Source organism: Mercenaria mercenaria, chromosome 5 (genome assembly GCF_021730395.1).
Source record: "Mercenaria mercenaria strain notata chromosome 5, MADL_Memer_1, whole genome shotgun sequence".
NCBI classification, from domain to species: Eukaryota; Metazoa; Mollusca; class Bivalvia; order Venerida; family Veneridae; genus Mercenaria; species Mercenaria mercenaria.
Genome location: NC_069365.1, coordinates 76804687 through 76821298, shown reverse-complemented (window position 1 = coordinate 76821298; position 16612 = coordinate 76804687). Strand labels below are relative to the sequence as shown.

Here is a 16612-nt window from a genome sequence, read left to right as displayed (position 1 = left end):
ACCTAAATATACATTGTATACATTGCAGTCATTAGATTCCCAATATGTTGTTTTAAATACGTCTGACCAATAAATACTTTGTCACGTGACTGCCACAATTTCATAAATGAACTGCAATTCAGGGCTGGATGGCCAGCTGTAGAGTGGTCGATGCGCACGCCTACATGTTCAATAACAGTTATTCGATACGTCAAATAATGATGATGATGATGATGTTGATGGTGATGATGATGATGACAATGATGGTCAAAAAGTCATTGTCCTTCATTCACAGATAGCATGAAGTCACTATTTTTACAGAATTACAAAATGTAGCTGGGTGCAGGTTTAAGGTGAAATCGGCAGGTGTCGGTAGAGCGTGGGAATGGAGATTAACTAGTCGTGACCTAATTGGCGTCGGAGGCTTACTGATCGGCAAGCCTGGCCAGATCGGTCCGGAAACTTGAAGAGGCAGACCTGTGGAGCAATTCAGTTTGATGAAGCTTCTTAGCTTCTGCTGTAACGATGATGAGGAAGAGGATGATGAGAAGGATTGCATCTATGTGAAGTGGAGATTATCCGGGTGGGGTGGGATGAGAGTCAGTGGATGTTGCCAGTGTACCCTTCAAGAATAATAAAATTAAAATTTTATTTAGGGGGAGAGGAGGGGTATGGTATTTTCCGTGGCAGGACAGTAGTTGTCGAAGTATCAAAGAATAAATGTAGTTCAGTTAAAAATATATGGAGCAATATTCAGGTGAAGTTTCTTGCCTCTAAGTGATATACGTTTTGCTCAATGTGTCACACAAGCTCTAAATAGAGCTACTCTCAATACATTAAGGGCTATAACTCTGTTTTCCCTGAGCAGTCGGGCATGTCAAGGCCCGGGTGCGCAGATTTGTATGCTGATATACATTCTTGTAATGTTTCATGAGCTTTGCAAAGCCAAAGTAATAGCTATTTTCAATAAATCAAGGGACATAATTCCACTTTCATTGAGTGGTCTGGGACGTAATACCCCATGTGAGCAATTTCACATGCTGATAAATATTTCAGTAGTGTTTCCTGACTGAAGATGAAATAATTTTTGCTGAGCATAGATAATTTAATATAGCTTTTTTCAATAAATCAAGGGACACAACTCCGCTTTCATTGAGAGGTCTGGGACGTAAAACCCCATTTGCGCAACTTCACATGCTGAAAAATATTTCTGTTTTGTTTCATACCTAGGGTGGAAAAGTCAATGGCCATAACTCTGCTTTCAATGGGCATCGGAATGGTGCACAAATTTACATGCTGATGTATATTCCTGTAATGTTGCATGACCGTATGTGGAATACGGATCGACAAGATCAAATCTAAGTGTCCCCAAATGGGGGCAAAAAGGATCTAAGACTTTCTCAGGAGAGATACTAGTACTCATTCAAAACCCCACATCAGCCGGAAATGGACGGTCATGCCAAGTTAATTTCTCCCGAGAGTGGATGCATAAAGGTAACGATTTAGCGTAATGTGAATTGTCCTCTAGCGTAACGCCTTATATTAATTACCACCATCGCTATCATATTATTCTTTAGTCATGATCTTGGAGGTATGTGTTACGGTCACCTAGAGCACAAAATTGGCGCAATTTCGTGACATTCTTTGCATTTGTTACAAGCATAACTTCAAGTTACATAACGTAACATTAAGTAACACAAGATTTGCTTACCAAAAGGTTCCTTCTAGCGCACATTAAATATTCTTTTTAAGGGATCTTTAATAAAATAATTATGAACTATGTTTTTTGCTAGTTTACGTGCATTCTTATCTATTTATTTTAAGAATACTTAAAAGTTATTTCACACAAACATTTATTTAACTTAAAATAATAAACACATTGAGATGAGCGATCCTACCTAAATATTATTAGCGGACAATAAATACCATCACTCTGTCAAAATTTGGGGAACCAAGATCAGAATTTGGTCGTATGTTTGCCTAATTTTAATAAGCAATACAATGGAAGAAAAGTTCTGCCATATGCCAGTAATTGCATTGCATGAATGGATACTTACAGCTGCAGCACGACTAAACCAGGAGAAAAAGGGCTTTTATATAAGTCGGCACCAACAAACTGATGGATTTGAAAAAAGTGCGTATAAAAAGTTCACAACTTGACAATTACAAAACAATTAATCAAAAGGTATGAAATTACCAAGTTCGAAATATTTATAGCCCAGTAAAGTGAAGAAATGCATTATACAGTTCTAGATAAAAACAAGGGAAGTAATTCAAATGTTGTTATCCGGTGACGGTACGTATCGTGCAATAGCATTCACAGACAAGTAAAAAAATCTCGAATAACTTTATTAGTACAGTATGTTTTGATGGTAATACTTAAAGTGTTAAAATATTAAAGTTGGTATGAAATAAAATCGTAAAAAGAACCTCTGGAAGCAGCAAAGAATGAAACCGAGAAGAATAATAGTACTTAGACGATATTTTTAGGCGGGAATCTATTTTTAGATGATGAATATTCATTTAGTTAATCTCGATTCTACAATATGACATGTAAGATTTAGGAGTTAGATAGTTTAAACTAAATTATTGTTTTTGTAGGTCTGTTTATTACGTAGTTGTATTTCACTAAAGATTGACTTAAAGATGCGTAAAAACATATTGGCAAACAGGCTATTTGTAATGAATATGCATGAGTACAAAATGGCGGCGCCTACTGGAATTCGGATGCCTTTGATGATACCCTTGTATCCATTACCTGCTCAGTCAAGTGTGACATGTTCACCATAAGTGTTCCTTCTCATGAGAAGGAACAATGAATAAATATCATGTAATGTCTTTTACTGCTCCACTTCTGACTGATTTAAGAAATGGACTACAAAAAGACACCTATTCTCTCCCGGATTCCTTCCAATGAGATCATTCATGCCATATTACCTATGCATAATTTCACATAGCGCATCATCATCCAATAGTTAGCTCTATACGTGACGATCATGCCTTTCCGACGCATAGAGCTTATCTTGCATGTAAGCTCTGTGCGTCACGGCTTGACGCATAAAGCTCACATATAAGCTCTATGCTCCGTAAGCTCTGTGCGTCCTTACAATGCATAACTTCTGACTGTATGGTCATAATTACATCAAATTTGCAGAGCAGTTAGTAGAACGTTTGCTCATTCTTATGACATATTTCTTCTTTGCTTCTTTAAAGTATCTAAGTCTACGTACGTTCAGGAGAGAGGTTTTAATACAAGCTTTTAGCTTACTTCTTAATCCTATCACATTAATATATGTTTGCATAAAATGCATATTTGGATAATATATATTGTTTAAACCAAAGTCTACGTTATTTTTTAACAGCCCTCGCATACATGAAATGACTGTTATTATTTATTAATGAACTTGTGGTATTTACACAGATTTCCCGAGTAAAGATTTTGATAACCTAGCGTCAGAAGATGACTCCGATAAGTGGAATGTCAAAACGTCTTGTAATAAGTACGTTAACCTCTACTTTGTATTAATTTCGACGTAAGACGACTGAGTTTCAAACATCAGGCCTAACAATATTCAATTTTAGCACAAGCAGTAACACCGGGTATTGATGTGATTTTCAGTTAGTATATACTAGTATCTCTTAACAATTCTTGAGCCGCTGAGCGGTCAATCAACAAAAGTTACATCTATTTTTATTTGTACACGTAATATAGGTAATGTATTTTTCATGTTTTTGAGCGCCTTGATACTTTATCGATATAAACATATTTCCATGTTTAATAGTAACTAAACTAATGTTATTAATATCCACCAGTTATTTTTCCTGTATAGCTTATATTTTAATTTCACACTATTGTTTATTTACAATTACATTATGATGACCTTCAGCGAACTTTCAACATCACATTCAGATAAAGTTAGAATTGTGACTCTTTTACTAGAAATTAGCAAAATATATTACTTTTCAGGCAATGGGCATTTACGTAAATAATATATATGAAATAAGACACTGCCTCAATCTGGAATCGATCCGACTTCAACTCATCCAATAAGATCTGAAAAGAACTGTCTCATGACAGCATCGATTCCGTATCATTTTTAACGTATATTTTGGAATGTAAACAACACTGACCATATTTGTACTAATGAGTTTCGGACAAGTTATGTGGACGCTTATTAGGCACAAGCAAAAAGTGTATTCTTCCAAACAATCCGAAGGCAGACGCTCTGTGCACAAGTCGGAATGACACATCTTTTAATTCGATAGTATATATTTCAATCGGTATATCGCATGTTACCGTAGAGGGATCGATCCCCTATTACCAAGGTTTTTCTATATATAAATACTAATATCCAATTGAAAAAATATATATACGTTAGATAAGAAATTTAGCGGTGTAATTATCAGTATATGATTTGTTTCTAACCTGTGACATTTTTATTTGAAGAAGTCTTTTTCTTTCTTAAATGAACATACAATCTTGTTTTGTTGAAATATAAATTGTAAAATTGGTTTACACATGATTTTCTTCATTCCTATAATTCCTCGAGTGTCATAATTTTGTATCGTTTCATATATTACTTTTTTATTTCTTTTGCTGTCGCATCCTACTTTTTACGTCATTCCGTCAATGCACGTGTCGCCGCCATGTTTTTTTTAAAAAATAATCTTGTGTCGTTTTCACACTATAATCGCTTATCAACTCGTACTTCTTAATACTTTATGTTGTATCTCTCACCGTGTTTTTCTTATGATGCAAAATCGTCAACGTTTTCTCGAGATATATCATACCTGGCTGGAAATTCAATTTATTATAATGACAGAGAAAATGAAATTATCGTTTTATATATTAAGATAATGCACCAATATCAGGCGTCTTTTATTCCTCTCTTTTCTCTAAAATCGGATTTAGTTTCAACGCGTGTGACGTGACGTTATAATAACATGCAAAACACAGTTTACAGGGGTTCAGGTACCGACTAATTGCGATTTTATAGAAACAAAATGATTAAATCAAACTGTACAAACGATATGTAATTACCAAGCACGGTGCAAAATATCACAAAGACGACCGCAGAAATAGCGTCTTTACATATACAAAATAATAACTTAGACGTAACGTACACTTGGAACACTTGCCTATATTAACGATTTTAGTATTAATTGCACCTCTAAAATAAGGGTAATGGTTCTGAAATCAGCGGAAAATAAAAAAAAATTTAATAAGACCCTATTTATTTTCGTATTAGACAGAGACGTCTGAAATTGTGACAAAATAATTAATCTACGTTACTTTTATTACGTCAAGCGCCAAAGTGGCGCCCTGGAAATGAAAACCATTTAAAACCGGCGAATATTTTGTGAATGTAGTCAATGATTTAGATAGTTATCCTTGATATAGTGGTATAATCGAAATAGCAAATCTCACAAAACTGCTTGTTATCCACTTAAGTATCTTAACAGGACAAAACTGCCTGTTAGTGTCCACTACTGCCATCCACATATTCACTTACGTTAATTAGGTATCTTGATTTTTGTCAGTTAGTCAGTTATGATGGGCAATATCCCGTAATCGTCCCCTATCATTACGGAACAAATGAATATACATAAAGGGGCATAACAATTATGCAAATTTATAATTCCAAATCCTATCTATAGACATAAACCATTAGGGGTGATGGTAGGGGATAAGGTGGATATGTACTCATTCATTCTGGCTAAGGGTGAGAAAAATGTAAAGCCAGGCCGAGACTCGAACCTGGGGCCTCGGAATACCGTTCCGGTAATCTACCGACTGAGCTACCCGACCGCCTACACGTTTTCTCCCCGTTTCAATATTCTAGTTCTATACCGTGACAGTTTCCCAAAATTGTGAAATTCGTCCTCGAATTTCAGCAGGTACTTTATAAATCAAGCAATCACAGGCGTCGGAGACTAGCCAGTGTAATGCCGTAACGGCTCCATGTTGGGCGCCAAATGTCACAGGATAAGGAAAATGTGCAGCCAGACCGGGACTTGAACCAGGGGCCTCGGAATACCGTTCCAAAGCTCTACCGACTGAGCTACCCGGTCACCTATACATTTTTTGCCCGTTTCAATATTCTATACCGTGACAATTCCGTGTAGGGGACGAAAGGTCTAACCGTTAATCGCTAATTTGGGTACGAATATTAACTGGATATCACAATAACAACTTCTTCATGCGAATATATGGATGACAGAAGTGGGCACTAACAGGCAGTTTTGTCCTGTTAACTTAATTATCTTGATAACACGCAATTTTGCCACTTGCCAGATAATAACTGGATATGTGACATTTTTAGAGAAAACTGTCTACATAAATAAATAGATATGTGGTTGGCAGAAATATGCCACCATATTACTGACACTGATAAATAATTATTATTTTATTAGAATATTAGTTAGAATTCTGAAAAGGACTCAAGGAAGAGGTGTCATTTTCATATAGTTCGAATCTGTTTAAATTACATGATGCTGTTTTGTCTTAGAAATGAAAACACTGTACATTTTTATGTATTTGCAATAATGTTCCTACATTGAAAAAGTACATGTAATATTTTCATTTATTCAATGCTTTATTTAATTCATTTTTTTTTTTCAATTTGTCCGCCATATATACTTTTACATATCAATTCTAAAAGAAGAGCTATTGTAAACAAACGAACATAATGACTTTCATGACTTTCGTGAAATACACATGATTAATCTTCAATCTAAAGAGAATATAAATTGTAAAATGAACTTATCTTCTCATAATTCGCGGTAAACGAACAGTTTGCACCACGCAAGAAATGGCTGGAATAACACGATAATGTCTGAATAGGTAACAATTCGCGACTCCGAAATAGATGACTATATAATAGTTACTTATTGGTCTTTAAAAAAAACATGGTTCTTTGTATGGAAACTAATGTTTGAACAGGTTACAATTACATTTGCATAATTTGTAGTAGTACAGGCCGTCAAAGTATGTCTCGTCAATCTGTAATATTAGGTAAACATTTACTTATTACATATTAAAACACAATGTCCATACCCGTGAGTTTAGTTAGATTGTATTCTGACATTGTTTTATCAATGCAAAAGTAATAGTATTAATAGTTTACGATACGTTTTGCAGGCATACAGGCAATTATAGCATGTAAATGAATAGATATTTGTTGTTGGCTCGAACATGCAAGTATATTAACACGTAACTTTACAAAACTGAAGTTCTTCAACATAATAAGGTCAGTAATTCGGTCATAAAGTATGCTTCCATGGTATGTTCGATTGAATTCTATTGGTAAACTATCCTAATTTTTATTTTGGTTTTGCATATTTTTAGTATAACGGCCCGTTGCTTTTATCACACCTTTTCGCTGCAAGACTGCATTCTACATAAAATGTGACAGTTTCCTCGTTGGCAAGTTCTACGTGTTGAGAAGAGCACACGTGTGTTGTTTAGGGAAGCAGACCGCCATTAACTTACATTTCACTAGGAACTATTCAACCCACTATTTTAGTTCTATTTTTGCGTCAAGTTATGACAGAACTTTCACTAATAGTATGTATATGAAAAAATGAGGTTCTTTAAAAGGTACGTAAAGTATATCCAAATTGATCGGGGTTTTTTATATGTAGCATAGATGAATTGGAATTATTGACCTTTAACGTAATGGCTAAAGACATATTTTCTTCTGACTTGGAAGATAATAAAAATGTGTAGGTGAAGAAAACATCATCTAGATAGTTTGACTTTCCTCACAAGCCGATTTCGAACAAGTTGGAGACTCAAATGAAAATATTCAAAAGGCTGAATTTCGAGCAAGCTTTTCGGTCTGGCTAGATGATCGAAATTCAATTTCAGAATAAACTGAATTCGAACTTGAATTGAATCTTGAGTCTATTAGAAGAAATGTACATAACAATCTTACGACAAGACATACAATGTTGGGACAGTTGGAAGATCAAAAATGAATTTCAAGTCAATGCTAGATCGATGATACACTTTTTAAAAATTTAAATCTTTAGACTGTCTCGAAAGTCATTGCAATATTTTTGGACATTTGAGCTGGCTCCAATTACAAGCCTAGATCGAAGTTCAGCTTTTTAACTTCAGTCTAGGAGTTTGTCGAAAGTTTAAAAGTACATTGAAATTTAGCGTTTTTGAACATTTGAGTTTCTGGTTTCGATCTAGCTAGGAATTCAGTGCAAGCTCTAATATGAACTTCTTAAACATTTAGATTCTATATTTGTGATCGATTGAAATTAAATAGTAGATCCAAGTTAGACTATTTCAAATTTGTATATTGAACTACCTTTGTATTTCAGGGAAGCTCAAATAACAAAATGCAAATATTAAATTTCAATATTCGAGCTAATTCAGCTTTGTAAAAAAAACAAATATGAATTTCGATCGTCGAATAGGCTCGTCATTCAATGCAAGATTGATTTTTATCTTTTAAATTCTGAAATTAATTAGATTGGGGTATGTCGTTGGTCGGGCGGGCGGGCGGCGTCAAACTGGTGTTTCCGGTCAATAACTTTTGTTTCGGTAAAGATATTTAAATAAAACTTGGTATGTATGTAGCTTATATCAAGACAAAGGCTGGGATTGATTTTGGGGTTTCTGCGGTCAAGGTCAAGGTCACTGTTACTTAAAATAGAAAAACGGTTTCTGGTCAATAACTTAACTTTGGAATGAGCTATCATGATGAAACTTGCTGTATAGAAAACTTATATAAAGTTGTAGCTTGGGATTGATTTTGGGGTTTCTGGGATCAAGGTCAAGGTCATTGTTACTAAAAATAGGGTTAGGGTTAGGGTTGTGCTTTAAAGTGGTGCACTGTGATTCAGTATACTTTTTATTCTTATGAAAGTGTTGAAAACCTGGTTTCGTGGCATTGCCGCGTTTCTTGTTATTCTGTACTCTGATATTCGAGCAGCCTGTTGACTTCGAATTCAATGTAAGCTCGCTAGAAGAAATTTTTAGTTTCATAGAAGCTCGTTATTTAATACAATGTCCTAATCCAGATTTTAGGAAAACACATATATGTCGATCATTGAGCTGGTTTGAATTTAATAATATCCCAAGATGATAGTTTATGGAATCGTCGAGGTAGCTTCAAATTTTAACATGTTATGAAGTTTGATTTCAATATGAACTTGCTAGCTAGAAATTAAATGTTGACCAGCAAGTTTTCAAGGTCAAAATCTAACAAGGATTTCATATTCGATACCCGCAGCAAAAAAAAATGGAACAGATCGGCAACTGTCGAGCAAATCCGACAGATGATGTTTAACGACTCATCACAGAATAACTGTATTCTTTTGTGTAGATTTCATTGCATCTGATTTGTATATTTAAGCAGAGTTAATTTATTTCATTCTATAGAACAGACGGTGACTATCTCAACATGTGAAGCAATAGACCAGAGTACATTCAAGGAGATGGATTTTCCGGTAGAATACACAGTTAAAACGGATGTCGCATACGAAGACTTTGTGACTGAAGTCATAGGTAAAGGACTTCGGACACTTTCTATATGAATTTGCCTACACTAAGAGTGAAAAATAAATTACTAAGAAATAACTATTTAATTACATATGCCATTAAAATACATATTTGAGATTATTTCTTAAAGTCAAATTTTCAATATTTGTTTCATAGAACAGTGATTTTTGTTCTAAATAGAATTACGTACCCTGTTATATAGATATAAAAAGTGTTTTGCTTTATATAACATTGTTCCAACCCGTGCATCAAAACCATATTTGGCCAGCATATGTAGATATTAATTATACACATTTTCTGTGACTATTGTGTTGATGCAAGGGGTGGAACAGTACTTTTAAACAAAAAATATAACTACATGGTGTTCTCAAATGTGAAGTAACCAATACTTTTTATATTCATTTTAATAAATTGATAGTCACATATTTTTACATCTGTTTGTAACTCAAATACTATACAAATGTTTGAAAGGGTACACATAGGCATGTTATACATGTAAAGTAATGAAAGAAGCAAATACTGTGAATTCATTATTATTCGTTGGGTTAAATTTTCATTGGCTTATCCTGGTTGTTTCTTGCAGTAGATTGACAAATATGTGCTTTAACATACTTGCAACACACCAGGTAATCATCTGCACACCCCACCCCCCTCGCGACGCGCACGCCACTAGCGATGAGGATGTAGTTTGTTTTCCATTATATGTTGTTGTTTTTTTTTTTGTATTTCTTATATATTTTTCATTTCTTTATTTTTTCATCTTCTTCTGTGCGTTTATATTTACCTTTGTAGACACATACAAAATGTCACACGCATTCATCACTTCGTGTTCTTCCTTCTGTGAAAACTGAATTGAAGACTGTCCTTTGCGGCGGACTAGGCCTAAACACCACAAAAAAAGAGGCAATATGTGCACAGCAGTTAATCTGATTCTGACTATAGTCTATCCAACAGAAATAACGCTTGGCATTGATATGCCTGTGATGCATAAGTCAAGAACAGTAGCTTCGTGGCAGGTCATATCAATGACGGTTTCACATTCAGTGTGATGCCACGATAGTGATGTGTCAAGTCGCTTTCCATGCAGATGGCATATATAAATACGGCTAGACGCGAAAACGAACTAAAAGGTCCAGTCGAGTTTCAGGTGGATTTTTTATGCAGCGACTTGGATACATTTTTATTACATGTTTAAGTCAAATGAGCCGTGCCATGAGAAAACCAACATAGTGGCTTTGCGACCAGCATGGTTCCAGACTTGCGTGCGCATCTGCTCAGTCTGGTCAGGATCATTGCTGTTCGCTTTCAAAGCCTATCGGAATTAGACCAACCGTTAGCGAACAGCATGGATCCTGACTAGTCTGCGCAGATTCCCAGGCTGGTCTGGGTCCATGCTGGTCGCAATTGCACTATGGCTTAAACATGTAATAAAAATGTATCCAAGTCGCTGCATAAAAAATCTACCTGAAACTCGGATGGACCTTTTAGTTCGTTTTTGCGTCTAGCTGTATTTATATATGCCATCTGTTGGTTTTCTCATGGCGCGGCTCAAATGTTATCTGTGCCACTGGTACTTATCCCAAACAAGAACCAACCCTACGGCCTTAATAAGATGACTGCCTTTTTCTTAGTACTAATGTTATGCAGCACACATCTATCTGCCATCACTTATAACAGAAGTATAGACATGTACATGTACTTAAATAACTACCTGAACCACTGTAATAAAACTGACCGGTCATTTATACATGCATGTAATGCATCAATAACTTTACATTACGAACAGTGTATAGATAAATCAAGTACAGGCTGTTTGCAAAAATATCGTTCTATTTTTTATTTATTTATAGGATTTTAATCTTAAAATGTTATTTTTTCCTTAAATAAAAGGATTTTGTCACTTTATTCGACTGGAATTCATATATTTAAAACTTCCGTAAAATGATGACATTATGTTTTTACGGAAATTAAACATTTTATTTTTTCAAGAAAATATACCCTGGCCTAGATAAAATAAGAAAAACATCTTGACAGGAACAGATACAAACCAGTTTCTGCTGTAATAAGTTAAGTAACACATTGGTTTATCATTGACTCGAAACGATTTGGGTATTGTTTAAATACTTAATGGAAATTTTGCCTTCAAAATGTAGGCTAGAAGCATATGATAGTGTCCAAAGTCCTTAGGTTACACTGTAGTATCAATGTTCTATTATGTATATTTCAGAATAAAACGTTTTTTAAATGATTTATGTTTATTTAAAAGCTCCATTTTTATGTGTAAGGTATTTGTAAATTATTAATTTTGTCAATGTCCAAATTTTAAAATTCATGACAAATGTTACTGCAAGTGTTTCAATAAAAAGCGATATCATGCTAAGTTTTACATTAAAAACATCATGAGAAGAATATAGAATGTCCATACAGTGTAAGGTTAAATATCGAGTTTGTGTTGAGACTCCTATATTTTCGTTTTATACTTAGAAATATATAAGATGAGAAAAAGTATCCATGCGAAAACTGGTCTCTAGATTCGACGTTTATTTGTCTCGTACTGTATTTTCCGGTATTTGTATGAATACAACATGGCGAAACATAATTATCTCGGTATAACGGTCTTAAGATATTCTGGTATATTTAAAACAGTGTATAAAAGTTTGTAAATCTTAAAATTTTCCTTGTTGGCATATATAATACATTCAAAACTCGTCGCTTAGTTTTACCCGAATTATCCCTATAACACGCATGAAGAAAAAAGAAGTTTTCAGCAAAGATATCGCACTAAGCTAAGCAAGAATGGCACATCATGATGGTTACCCTAATAATGCTTTTATTCCGATAACGGTATTATTTTACACATTTTAGTCATTATCACGCAAAAATACAAATTCAACCAACACCGCAGCTATTTTTTAACATATGACAGATCAGATCTGTCCCTTTCTGTGCCCCCTTGCTATTGTCCTTACGTATGTCGTGCATATCTCAAAAAGTATCTTACCCAGAGTAATCAAACCTCATAAGATTATCAGTTAGCATGTGTAGCTGTGCACTTGGTATCTAATTGGGATTTCACACAACCAGAGTTATATGGCCCTTGACTTAGACTAATATGTGCACGAAAATGGTCTAAAAGTTATGAAGTATGTTTCTGAAAACAGTTTTTGACCAATGATTATAAAATATTACAGGAATATTATTTAGTATGTGAAGTTTTGCACCTGGAACTTTGTTTGAAATTTCACTTAGCCAGGCCATTGTTATGGCCCTTGATTTAGTAAAAAAATGTATATAAAAGACCTAAACGTTTGTGTCGCGCGAACCTTAAAACGTATTAGCCCTAGGGTCATAAAACATGATTGCAATATTTTTTCAGTGTATATAGTTGTGTACCTAGGTTTTTTGTTTGGCATTTCTGTTTGACAAGTCTGAGTTATGGCACTTGATTTAATCAACATATGCATAAAGGGTATAAAAGTTTGTATCGCATGCACCTCTGTATTCTGTTTGGGATTTCACTCCATAAGCTGCTTAAAAATTTGGTTGCATAGATATTAAATATATTACCGTTAGACTCGTTAAATCATGTGCAGTCACAGTAATTTGGAAACCAGTGTCCTATGGACACATATCCAGTTATATTTTAAATGTCTGCACATTACCTTCGAACCTGTTTAGGGAATTTAAAATCAACATATAATTGTGACTGGTAAATTGTAGACTTAAAGGCAAAGAAAATCTCCTATATAAGTGACTCCCCCCCCCCCCCCCCCCCGCCCCCCAAATACCAGACTTTTTAATCCCCAATATACAAGATCCTGTCTGATCCAGTCTGATAAGGGTCCATAAAACCCTGGTAGACTTGACATGTAGCTTAATTATTGTCAGAGAATCATAAATTTTATTGCCTACAGATAAATTGGTTATTTCCTGTGTTTTGCATTTTATTGATTGAAATGCTGTTTTTTTTTTTTTGTTTGTTTTTTTTTTTTGTAGAATGTACACAAAATGTACACAAAATGTACACAAAATTATTGTAATTGATTTGAGTACTGTCCCGGCAAATTAAATAATAACTCTTACAGCAAAGCAATTCTCACTCCTTAAACATTAAATAATTATTCAAGTCTTAATAAAAGAAATTAAAAGTTTGTTTATTCAATGATTATGATCTTTTTATCAAAAGTAACAAAATAAAACCAGAAAAAAAGATAATTGCTGGATTTTATTAGAAATTAAAGAAGCGTTCAGTTGCATTTCTAATAGAAAAAATGGAATATGGACAGACAGATTTTATTAATTAAAAATGCATAATTCCCCTTGTGTCGTCTAAATAACGATTCTTTTATGTAACAGCAATGATGAAATGTAATTGTTAAAAAACTTGATTATTAAAAATATGAAAAACAACAAAAAAACACTGTTGTATCTTATCACTTTGTTTATTTAGCCCTAATTCAATCAAGCTTTCTAAACTCGTTATAAAGGTGAGAACTGATTTGCTATGAAGGTGAGAAATATCACCTGTAATTTATATACTGCACAGTAGCTATACAGTAGCTTATTATGATAAACAGAAGCAAGTCTATCAATGGTCCAGTCTTGTGTATTGGCCATTACCACCAATACGCAGACCTTATCATTCCCATAGGCCACATACCTGGCATACCAGAATCAGTGTATAGTATAATCTGTAATATTTTAGTTTTTTTTTCTTTTTTTGTATTTAATATTTCAATTTTTTTACGAACTATGTCGAACTACAAGTACTAGTGTTCCTTTGCAACTACTGTATGGTATTTAAACAAACTTGTATAACTTATAGTAAACCATGATGAGTTGTATCTTTGTCTTTAATGATTTCAATATTATTTCCCCTTAGAACGAAATTCTTATCTGGAAACCTTTTCTTTTTTTCTTAATAACTTAAATGATAGATTGAATTGATTTATCTTCTTTTCAACTTTAAAACACAATGGTGAGAGGAAATGGAGGTATTTCAGACTCGTTCGTCATCTTTAAGCTTCATGAAGATTTCGTCGTGTACCTCACGTTCGATATACGAATTGCGGAAATATAAAATATCATCTATGGTACGGCATCTCTGAATAACAGAATGTTATCATGGTAAATGTCATTCATGAGTACTAAACATAACAATTAACACATCTGTATTCTCGCATTTACGATATCAAAAAAAAAAATTAATGATATGTACATGGATGTGGCGTAAACCCTTTGTAATTTCTTTCATTTAATATTAGCGCTAAAATATCTATATTCAATATTTGAAGGTAAAAAGGCTCTTGGAAAACGATCAAGCAGTGAAACTGATGTCATTGTGTTGGTTGGCCCGGATGAAGATGTTATTTACTATACTTCTAATTTGCGCAGTGCCATAAAAAGGAAATTCCCACAGAAACGTATATATATTCCGGCGGATTGTGCCAGAGCAGTGATCGTTGGCGCAGCACATTGTTGCTACATACCTATGACTTTAATAAAGTAGTCAGATACAACCTATCCTAAATGATAAACATGAGGACGTGTCTATTTCGTGACAAATGACAAAATAAAAATTCATATTGTTTGTACATAATTTAGTAAATATCCGAGTTTCATTTATTTTACTTGTTCAATATGAGTATGACAAAACAGCTCAGTCAGGTAAAATGCAGATACCAGTAGCTAATACTGAATATTATTTTCAGATCTTGTTTCTTCTATTCGGTTTCCTATCTGTTCCATAATTTTCGTTCCTGATGATTTGTTTTTACATTTATGTCTTTTTGTATAAAATTTTCCAGTTTATATGTTTATGATCATATATATTCTTTTAACTAATAATTTACTTATTATAACTGGATTTTTCTCATTAGCCATATCGGCCTAAAATGTATCTGTCTTGTCATATGGAAAATGATAAAAACTAAAAAAAAGGAATATAATTACTTATGCCATAATGAAAAGAAAATTAACTGATATCGCATGTTTCCGAACCAAAACGGCAACAATATCTGTTGAATATAACATATATGTTTTGCCTATGAACTAATTTGTATTTGCTACTAAAACTTGAACTATTTAGAGTTTTAAAGGTTTCAAAAATGAATTTCCTATGCTTCATCAAGTAATTTTTCTTTCTTGCATGCCGGCCAGGATTTTCCCGTGCTTCTCGGTGCTAGAAAAACTCATCTTACAGCCAGGGGTGTACAAAAAAGCGCCTTAAAGAAGAACCTTTGTTTTTCTTTATATCTTCTATAAATTGAAGAATAAGGCACGCAAGAAAAAGAATCAATCACTGGCAGCGGGTAAAGATGGGAATATCCGGCACGAGGGTAACTCTCGACAGGAGCTTCGTTACCGCCTAAACAGTTACCTTGTGCCGGACATTCCCATCTTTACCAGCAATCAGTGAAAGATTCTTATAGTTTGCAACCACTACAATATCATTAAAGCATACTGTTATTCATCTTTTTATTACATTGAGACAAAACTAGACAAAACTGTAAAATAAAACAGATAATGTAAATAATAAACAGTGCAGAAACATGATTTTTAACTCATATATTGTGGAAATTGTTATTCATATTGGCTTGATATTTTGTGTGATTGTTTGTATTTAAGTGCATTAGTAATTTCCTGCATATTTGGTTAAAATCAACCGAGTATGACGAATGTTATAGTTTCTGTTTTGGTGAAAAGGTGATCATCTTTTTTTTTGTTGTTAGTTAATAAACTTTGATTTATGTTATATGTAGATGTTTGTATTGTTTTGAGGAGTTTCCAACATATGCATTCAGAATTTACATTCTGTTACCAGACTCACTGGCGTATTAACTACAAGTTTTGTCTATGATGTATAGTGACATTTAATTAAGATTTAGTTCTGGGACGATCTGTGTATAAAAAGAATTGGAACCACTGCCTTACCGTTGCATGATCGTAAAAGGCGACTAATAGGGTCTTAACACTTGGTTTTGCTGTAACTCTGTGATTCCAGCAGGTATGCAAATTTTGATTCCATACCTCATGTTTTTATTTCGATGTAAATGAGATGTGAAACCAAAATTTGTAGTCCTGTTTGGCGCCATATAACCTATACTGTGTTGGTGC

At 33.9% G+C, this 16612-nt stretch overlaps 1 protein-coding gene across 1 annotated transcript in view; it reads left to right on the top strand.

Moving 5' to 3' along the window:
• Positions 1-15800, top strand: part of LOC128557158 (uncharacterized) — a 252569-nt gene extending 236769 nt beyond the window's left edge. The window contains exons 13-14 of the mRNA XM_053544035.1: positions 9377-9502; positions 14791-15800. Of these exons, the coding sequence (XP_053400010.1) occupies positions 9377-9502; positions 14791-15005 (341 nt within the window). The 3' untranslated portion in view covers positions 15006-15800. The remainder of the gene's footprint in view (positions 1-9376; positions 9503-14790) is intronic.
• The last annotated feature ends 812 nt before the right edge of the window (positions 15801-16612 follow it).